Source organism: Brachyhypopomus gauderio, unplaced genomic scaffold (genome assembly GCF_052324685.1).
Source record: "Brachyhypopomus gauderio isolate BG-103 unplaced genomic scaffold, BGAUD_0.2 sc107, whole genome shotgun sequence".
In the NCBI taxonomy this organism is placed as follows: Eukaryota; Metazoa; Chordata; class Actinopteri; order Gymnotiformes; family Hypopomidae; genus Brachyhypopomus; species Brachyhypopomus gauderio.
Genome location: NW_027506928.1, coordinates 100,001 through 110,000, shown reverse-complemented (window position 1 = coordinate 110,000; position 10,000 = coordinate 100,001). Strand labels below are relative to the sequence as shown.

The 10,000-nt window shown below is 44.4% G+C and overlaps 1 protein-coding gene across 1 annotated transcript in view; it reads right to left on the bottom strand.

Annotated features, from left to right (window-relative positions):
* LOC143497347 (atrial natriuretic peptide-converting enzyme-like) overlaps positions 1-10,000 on the bottom strand; it is a 51,763-nt gene that overhangs the window by 17,977 nt on the left and 23,786 nt on the right. Inside the window, exons 9-12 of the mRNA XM_076993249.1 lie at positions 9,778-9,900; positions 8,729-8,836; positions 6,791-7,022; positions 6,414-6,559 (exon numbers count right to left, since the gene is read on the bottom strand). Coding sequence (XP_076849364.1) covers positions 6,414-6,559; positions 6,791-7,022; positions 8,729-8,836; positions 9,778-9,900 — 609 coding nt within the window. The remainder of the gene's footprint in view (positions 1-6,413; positions 6,560-6,790; positions 7,023-8,728; positions 8,837-9,777; positions 9,901-10,000) is intronic.

The following is a 10,000-nucleotide window of genomic DNA, read 5'->3' as shown; positions in this document are numbered from 1 at the left end:
ATGCTCTAATAAACCAGTGAAATCCAACGTTAATATGCTCTAATAAACCAGTGAAATCACACGTTATTATGCTCTAATAAACCAATGAAATCACATGTTAATATGCTCTAATAAACCAGTAAAATCACACGTCAATATGCTCTAATAAACCAACGAAATCACACGTTAATATGCTCTAATAAACCAATGAAATCGCACGTTAATATGCTCTAAAAAACCAATGAAATCGCACGTTAATATGCTCTAATAAACCAATAAAATCACACGTTAATATGCTCTAATAAACCAACGAAATCACACGTTAATATGCTCTAATAATCCAATGAAATCACACGTTAATATGCTCTAATAAACCAGTGAAATCACACGTTAATATGCTCTAATAAACCAGTGAAATCACACATTAATATGCTCTAATAAACCAGTGAAATCACACGTTAATATGCTCTAATAAACCAGTGAAATCACACACGTTAATATGCTCTAATAAACCAATGAAATCACACGTTAATATGCTCTAATAAACCAATGAAATCGCACGTTAATATGCTCTAAAAAACCAATGAAATCGCACGTTAATATGCTCTAATAAACCAATAAAATCACACGTTAATATGCTCTAATAAACCAACGAAATCACACGTTAATATGCTCTAATAATCCAATGAAATCACACGTTAATATGCTCTAATAAACCAGTGAAATCACACGTTAATATGCTCTAATAAACCAGTGAAATCACACATTAATATGCTCTAATAAACCAGTGAAATCACACATTAATATGCTCTAATAAACCAGTGAAATCACACACGTTAATATGCTCTAATAAACCAGTGAAATCACACGTTATTATGCTAATAAACCAGTGAAATCACACGTTATTATGCTCTAATAAACCAACGAAATCACACAATATGCTCTAATAAACCAGTGAAATCACACGTTAATATGCTCCAATAAGCCAATGAAATCATACAATATTCTCTAATAAACCAATAAAATCACACGTTATTATGCTCTAATAATTCAGTGAAATCACACATAATTATGCTAATAAAGCCAATGAAATCACAGATTATGCTCTAATAAACCAGTGAAATCACACGTAATTATGCTAATAAAGCAATGAAATCACACGTTATTATGCTTAAAAATGAAAAAATTGTGTTTATTGAGAATTTATTAATATTCCAAATTAATAATAAACCAAATTATATTTGTTTTATAAACACATTTTAGCATACATTTTAGCATCTAATTTTAGCATTAGATTAAAGGGCCTTTTTTCTATTTAGAACATGCACTTTGTTCAAAAAGATCATGTCCTGTCTCCAGACATGAATTCTGCTAACATCAGTGTACTTCTAAAGCCAGGCAAAGACCCTACACTTCCTTCCAGCTATCGCCCCATTTCACTCATAAACGTAGATCTTAAAATTATTTGCAAAGCACTTGCCAGAAGATTAGAGGAAATCACCCCACTTATAATACATCCAGACCAGACAGGTTTTATCAAGGGTAGACAATCTGCCAACAATACACGCAGACTAATAAACATAATAGATTACTGCACAATTAACAAATTAGAGACTACCATTGTATCTTTAGATGCAGAAAAAGCATTTGACCGGGTAAACTGGAAATATTTATTAGCAGTTCTACACAAATTTGGATTTGGCCCATCCTTCATTAACTGGATCAAAGCCTTACATAGTTCTCCAAATGCACGGGTTAGGACAAACGACATCACCTCACAAAGCTTCACTCTGCAAAGGGGCACCAGGCAGGGCTGTCCACTATCACCCTCACTTTTCGTTCTCTTCATTGAGCCATTAGCAGCAGCAATTCGACAAAATGCAAATATTACAGGAATTAACACAGGAACCACAAACCATAGGATAAGTCTCTACGCAGATGATGTATTACTTTTCCTACAGAACACACAAGCTTCCCTTCCGAATACAATCAAACTTATAGACAGCTTCTCTTCTATAACAGAATATTCCATCAACTGGGGCAAATCAACAGTTTTGCCTATAAACTATAGTTTCCAGAACACGACCACCACTCCACTACAATCAGGTAATATTAGATATTTAGGCATACATGTCTCTGCTAAACTGTTAGACTTGGTGCAGTTAAATCATATCCCTCTATTAAAAACAATAGAAGATGATCTCACACGTTGGAACGCTTTACCTATATCACTCATGGGGAGAGTGGCTACCATTAAAATGATGGTTCTACCCAAAGTTAACTATTTATTCTCATTAATCCCAAATAAACCCTCTGCTGCTTGGTTTAAATCCCTAGATTCAAACATCTCAAAATTTCTATGGAAAAACAAGCCATCAAGAATAAGTATGAAAACCTTGCAAAAGCCAAAACGCAATGGTGGCTTAGAATTACCAAATTTTTATCAATATTTCTTAGCCAATAGATTACAGTACATTTTAAAATGGGTCAAATACGACTTAATAGACAGGCCATGGTTGGACCTAGAACAAGCATTTTGCGGGAAAATAAAACTCTCAGACCTACCTTACATTAGCTCTAATATTAAGCGTCAGGACTGCTTTAAAAGCCTTAATATAAATACTTCACTGACAGCCTGGTGGGAATTCCTTAAATTAACTCGGTCCCCACTCATCCCATGCAAACTAACACCCATTTGGAACAATCCAGACATCTGTCAGAACAAGAAAGTACTACATTTTTCATCATGGCATGACAGGGGAATAAAAAATTTAGAACATGTTATTAAAGATGGAAACTTTGTCACATTCCAGGAACTTGTATCAGAATATGGAATAAACAACAGTAGATTTCTGGAATATCAACAATTAAAATCCATCATTCAACAGAGATTCAACCGCAATCAACTGAACTTAGAAATATCAGCATGGATAACTGAATTTTTTAATCTATATACTCCTAAATTATTATCAAAATTGTATAAATTATTGTTAAAATTTGATGACTCAATATCCCTTCCGATAGCCAAATGGGAACGAGATCTATTTATTAATCCAGATCAACATTTCTGGACCGACATATGTACAAATATCTTCAAAATAAGTAAAAGCCCCAACTTACAACTTATACAATACAAAGTCCTTCATAGAACACACTATACAGGACAAAGGATGTTCCAAATGGGCCTAGCACAATCAAACATATGCACCCACTGTACAGGCAATATAATTGATAACTATATGCATGCTATATGGGATTGTAGGCCTGTTAAGGAATTCTGGAAGAAGGTATGTGTAGAATTGTCCACGGGGCTTAAAAGCTGCATCCCAACTTCACCCAGACTGTGCATCTTAGGAGACGTCAGTGAATTAGATACAGAGGCAGACATATCACACATAGTTCTCACTGCCCTATGCATCGCCAAGAAAACCATTCTTATCAATTGGAAAACGAAAAAGGACCTGCATATTACTCATTACAAAAATTTATTACTCGATCACATCTGTCTGGAGAGAATGTCTGCTTCCTCTAAAGACCAGTTGGAGGAATTTAATTCTCTTTGGTTCCCACTGATCAGTTCCATTAGCTAGTCGGGGTGTGTTGGCGGGGGCCTCGGCCCCCGGAGGGCCGGTTGGTGGCTGGGGGCCGACCCCGGGGAGACTGCTCGTGCCGGCCACTTTCTGGGCGGGGGGGGCCGGGGCTGCCGACCTGGGATGGCATGTGCTTGCCCTGGCGGGCGGTGGTTGGGGGGGGCTTGGGTGGCGCTCCCTCTGGGCTCTGGGGTGTGGGGCCGGGGCGTGGGGAGGGGCGGGTGCTGGCCCTCGGCGGGGTGGCTGGCCTCCCCTGTGGGGCCGGGTGGCGGGACCCGGGGCCTGGTGCCTGGGGCCCCCCCGACCCCGAGCTGGGGCCCTGCCCGTGCGGGGGGACCTGCGCCGCTGCGGTTGCGCCGCTGGGGGGGGTGGGTCGGTCGGCCTGGGTCGGGGGGTCGGGTCTGGGCCTTGGGGCTCCGAGGTGCCTGGGTGGTGGGAGTGGGGTGGTGGATGATGGGGATGTCTGGGGTGGGCCGGGAGGTAGGGTTCCGGACTCCGACCAGCATGTCCTCAATACTGTTGATGTCTGCCATCGTTTGTTCACTGTGCGATTGGTATGGTTGTGGGTGCATACACAGGGGTGTGGTGTATATGGGACTAGCGTGTGTGGGTGTATATGTATGTGTAGATATATATGTATATATGTATGTATGTGTATGTATATATTTATATATATGGATGGATGTATGTATGTATATGGGTATATATGTATATATTTATGGGTTAAATGTGTGTGAGTGCATACGTGTATGAAAGAAATGTGTGTCTAGGTGTATGTGGATGTGCGGACCGGCTGCTCTCTGTGGTGGGGGTGGTGTGGATCCGTGCTTGGATGTGGTGGTGGGGGGGGTTGCCGCCCTGGTCTCCCCGGGTCGACCGCTCCCTGCCTTGAGCTGGGGGGGCAGTGAAGTTCGGTGCTCAATGAGCCAGCTAGCAAGCTGGCTCTCCTCTTCCAGAGGACCCTTTCCTCTGGACCTAAGCATTCCCACCCCCCCCCCCCCCCCCCCCCCCCCCCCCCCCCACACACACACACACACACACACACACACACACACACACACACACACACACATCCTTGCTCATTTAGGATTCTGGGGACAGGCAGGTACCCAGAGGTTGACGAGGTGGGCCTGCTGCCATGGTTCACCCATCTGCTCACCACTGTCTGTCCCTCAGTTTTTACTGCACTTTAGACATTGAGGGCCTTTGAGGGGACGGTGTGGACATGCACTCACGTTTGCCCTAGCATCTGTCCCCTCAATTTTAACTGCACCATAGTATCACACACTACGACACATGCATATACACCAACACCTACACACAACACTGGGGGTGGAGGGGTGGGAAGGCCTTCCTTCACCCACTTCCTGCTCCCTGCCGGGGCGGGGGGGGGGGGGGGTTGCTGGCGCGGGACTGGGCTGGTGGCTTCCTAGGACCGCTACTGGTCCTTGCTGGTCCAGCCATCTGCCCCTGCCGCAGAGGGTGTGCTAGTCTGGATAAGTGTGTGTCTCTGTCCTTGTTTTCTTCTTGTTTCTGAATGGGTGGATGAATGAGTGCGTGTTGGAGGGAGGGGACATATGGCCAGGTTTGGAGGTGTGAGGGTGAATTTGAGTGTATGTGTGTGTGTGTGTGTGTGGGGGTGGGTGTGTACATGGTGGGGGTGTATAGGGGCGAATGTAGGGTGGGTTTGGTTAGGTGGGTGAGGACAGCTGGTTCTGGGTCGGGGCTGGTCGTGCCCGGTTCACTCATGGACACTCCCCTGAGACTACTGCACCACTCCAGAGGGGGGGCGCCTTGGGGCTCCGGTGTCCGGCTTGGCCCGCCGGCGTAGGGGCGGTTGGCCCGCTCCCCTGGGCGGTGGTGATATGGGGCGGCCGGGTGCTCCTCGGCGGGAGGTGGGCCCTGCCGGGTGGTGGGTGGCTTTCCGGGCGCGTGGCGCCGTGGTTTTGCCGCTGGCCCCTGGGGGGGGGGGCATCCTGGGGGGGAGGCGCTCTGTTCCCTCTGGTTCCCCTGGACCTGCGCTCCTTGACTGGTGGGGCGCTGTCCGGGGTCTCTCTCTCCCGCCTGCGGGGGCGGGCGGGTGAGGGTTTCTGGGAAGTGCGGCTCTGGTACTCCACCGCTCTGTGGGGGGCCGTGGGCGGGTGGGGTTCCCGGGTCTCTCTCCGCCCGCCTCTGGCCTCTGGGGGAATGCTGTCGCAGCTACCCACCCTTGCTGGTAAGTACATTCCATACATCTATCCTATGTTGCACTTCTAGGTTGCACATAAACACACACTCACACACACCCATACATCGCACTCATCTGCACTATATGTATTTGGTTTACTTTCTGTACTTCTTTGCAGTGGTCATTTGAGCTGGTTGCGTGTTTTATTTTATTAATATTATTATTATTATTATTTTATTATTATTAATTTTTTTTTATTTTTTTTTTATTATTATTATTATTATTATTTTTTTTTTTCTTTTCTTTTTCTTCTCCTTTTTTCTCCTACCTCTGTCTTTTCCCTTTTTATTATTTCTCTCCCCCTCTTTTCTTGGTCCACCTAACCCCAATAATTATCACTTTGCATACTGTTATCACTATATATTGTTATCACTACACTATATATTATACAGAATTGTTATAATTGCCATTTAAATCTGTACATAAAAACAAAGTTGTCCTCCAAAGATGGGGGGGTGGAGGTGGGCCAAAAAAAAAAAAGAACATGCACTTTGTTAGGTGCATTTAGTCAAGTGTAACTTTAGACTGGTAGTGTACATGCATCCACACACACAAACCCTACACACACACACACACACACACACACACACACACCACACACACAGCCCAGTACACACCATCTACTTCCGGGTCAGGGAGCAGACAGGAAATATTAGCTTGTCCTTCATCAGGAAACTGCGCACAGTCTGTGTCCTCTGGCCACTGCAATCCCACAATGCTTAGCACCGACTCACAGCGGTCTTTAGAGCTCCTACAGAGAGACCTACACAGACACACACACAAACACAAACCCAGACACACACACAAACACACAGACACACAGACACACGCACACTCAGCCTCGCTATAATGTGATGTTACCTTAACTAAGTACATATATGATTTATAAGAAATAAGTTGACAGACCTTTTCTCTCTTGTAAACACACACACACACACACACACACACACACACACACACACACACACACACACACACACACACACACACACACCTGCAGGGAGGCACTTTCTGGTAGGTGACAGGGTCACACTTGGGCACGAGCAGCGTGCAGGCGAAGAACATGAGGTACTTGTAGCAGTTGGTCTGGACCAGCGCAGGGAAGAGCGACGCCTCCCAGCTGACTGAGCTCTCCTTCTGAGACTGGTGGCCCAGGTAGTTGGGGAAACGCGTGCTGTTATAAGGCAGGTTCATACACAGCTCCAACGAAATGGGCTCACAGCCGGCTGACAAACACACACACACACACACACACACACACACACACACACACACACACACACACACACACACACACACACACACACACACAAAAAAATTGTTTCAAAAATCTACCAACTCTGTGAATGCAGAATTCTACGACCTTCCTAGTCAGAGTACAAAATTCTACTACCTCTAAACCTGCCTCCATTTTCTAGAAAGTTCTATAACAACTACGCCTCTCTACGCAGCTCTGAAGTACAGGTGTGCTGTACAGGTGTATAACACACTCCTGCAGGTACAGGTGTGATGTTCAAGTGTATAACACACTCCTGCAGGTTAGGGGTGCAGGAAAAAAATCTATTCGAGCTCGAATCGCGTTTCTAACATTAAACGATTCAGAATCGGTTCTCATTTTTAAAAATTCGCTTTTTTTCCAGGTGCGTGTGTTCCTTCTCAGCTACCGTAGTGCTAGGCAAAACGAGGAAACCGGATTGACTATGTGCAGGCATGCTAGTAAAGCTACAGCGGGTTGTGTAGTGTACGGTATTTGTTGTTGCGCCGCTAAAGTATGAAGTCCAAACGGCTCCGTGGTCTTTGAAAGCAACCATTTGAAAACACTTTAGATTTTACCGTCAACCCGGCCCGGGTTAGAATGGGCTTGATCGTTTGCACACGCATAAAGACGCTACAGATGATATTCGGGAGTTACAATGATTATAACTCCTGGTAAAATAAAGTTAAAATAAAAATAACTTGGTTCATTGAGCACTCTAGTTTTGTCCTAACTAGATATTTAGATATAATACTGTCGTAATACTGCGAAGTCGTGGTCAGAAGTGAACTTCGGTATAGCCGAAAATACGGTATATATATATATATATTTTTTTCATCTGTGAAGCAGCTAACGTAAGCCTACCCATTTTATTAATGTAACAGCACTTTTATTTTTGGAAGCACTTTCATATATTTTTTATTTTTGTGATTTGTTAAGGAAAAACATGTAATTTTGTTTCTGGAAGTGGCATGTTCTCAGAAATAGGCAGCTAGCCTAAGCCTAATTCTTGTACGAAGCAATTTGTTGTTTTTACAGAGAGAGCATTGTTTTTGTATAATAAAATTTTTGAGTAGTGGCCAGTTCTGGCAGCTAGCCTAAGCCTACCAATTTTATTTATTTTACTACAGTTTTATTAGTTTAATGTAGTGTTCTGAGTGTCAGCCTCAAACAGACATGTTGTCTTGGATTTACCTTTGTGTGTTTACATTTTTGCTATATGTTGATAAAACCTTTACAATTATATTATCTTTATAATTGTACTCTGCTTTCATGCCAGCAGCTCGTTTTGAATTGAGAATCGTTTTTGAATTGGAAAATAATCTTTTTTTAATCGAATCGTTGGGATCTGAAAGAATCTGGAAAAAATTTAATCGTGACCCCAAGAATCGATTCTGAATCGAATTGTGGGATTCCCAAAGATTCACAGCCCTACTGCAGGTACAGGTGTGCTGTTCAGGTGTATAACACACTCCTGCAGGTACAGGTGTGATGTACAGGTGTGATGTTCAGGTGTATAACACACTCCTCCAGGTACAGGTGTGATGTTCAGGTGTATAACACACTCCTGCAGGTACAGGTGTGATGTTCAGGTGTATAACACACTCCTGCAGGTACAGGTGTGATGTTCAGGTGTATAACACACTCCTGCAGGTACAGGTGTGCTGTGTAACTCACTGCAGTTTGTGCCGGTATTCCGCAGCTCACATGAGACGTTACCACTGCAACCCGGAGAACAAGAGGTGGAGACACAGTTGGGCTGACCTGGAGCACAGATGGTCTGACCTGAGGAGAACACACGTGTAGAACTGAACTACACCACACGTGGTGGGTTTACAGGAGAACACACGTGTAGAACTGAACTACACCACATATGGTGGGGTTTACAGAACACACGTGTAGAACTGAACTACACCACACGTGGTGGGTTTACAGGAGAACACACGTGTAGAACTGAACTACACCACACGTGGTGGGTTTACAGGAGAACACACGTGTAGAACTGAACTACACCACATATGGTGGGGTTTACAGAACACACGTGTAGAACTGAACTACACCACATATGGTGGGATTTACAGGAGAACACACGTGTAGAACTGAACTACACCACACGTGGTGGGTTTACAGGAGAACACACGTGTAGAACTGAACTACACCACACGTGGTGGGTTTACAGGAGAACACACGTGTAGAACTGAACTACACCACATATGGTGGGTTTACAGGAGAACACACGTGTAGAACTGAACTACACCACACGTGGTGGGTTTACAGGAGAACACACGTGTAGAACTGAACTACACCACATATGGTGGGTTTACAGGAGAACACACGTGTAGAACTGAACTACACCACATATGGTGGGTTTACAGGAGAACACACGTGTAGAACTGAACTACACCACACGTGGTGGGTTTACAGGAGAACACACGTGTAGAACTGAACTACACCACACGTGGTGGGTTTACAGGAGAACACACGTGTAGAACTGAACTACACCACATATGGTGGGTTTACAGGAGAACACACGTGTAGAACTGAACTACACCACACGTGGTTATATGTTTATATATGCCTGTGCATGCATGTGTCACCTAGCTGTTCTGTGTGTGTGTTTTGGACTCAAACAGCTGTTTGTGGTGTGTGTGTGCGTTTGTGTGTTAGATTCACGCAGCTGTTTGGTGCGTGCGTGCGTGCGCGCGTGTGTGTGTGTATAATCTCACCCAGCTGTTTGGTGCAGTTTTCTTCATCACTCCCATCTTTGCAGTCAACGTCTCCATCACAGTGAAATGCACTGGGGATACACTGCCCACTCTTACACTCCAGCAGGCCTTGTGCCTTACAAGCTACACACACACACACACACACACACACACACACACACACACACACACACACACACACACACACACACACACACACACACACATACACACACACACACAC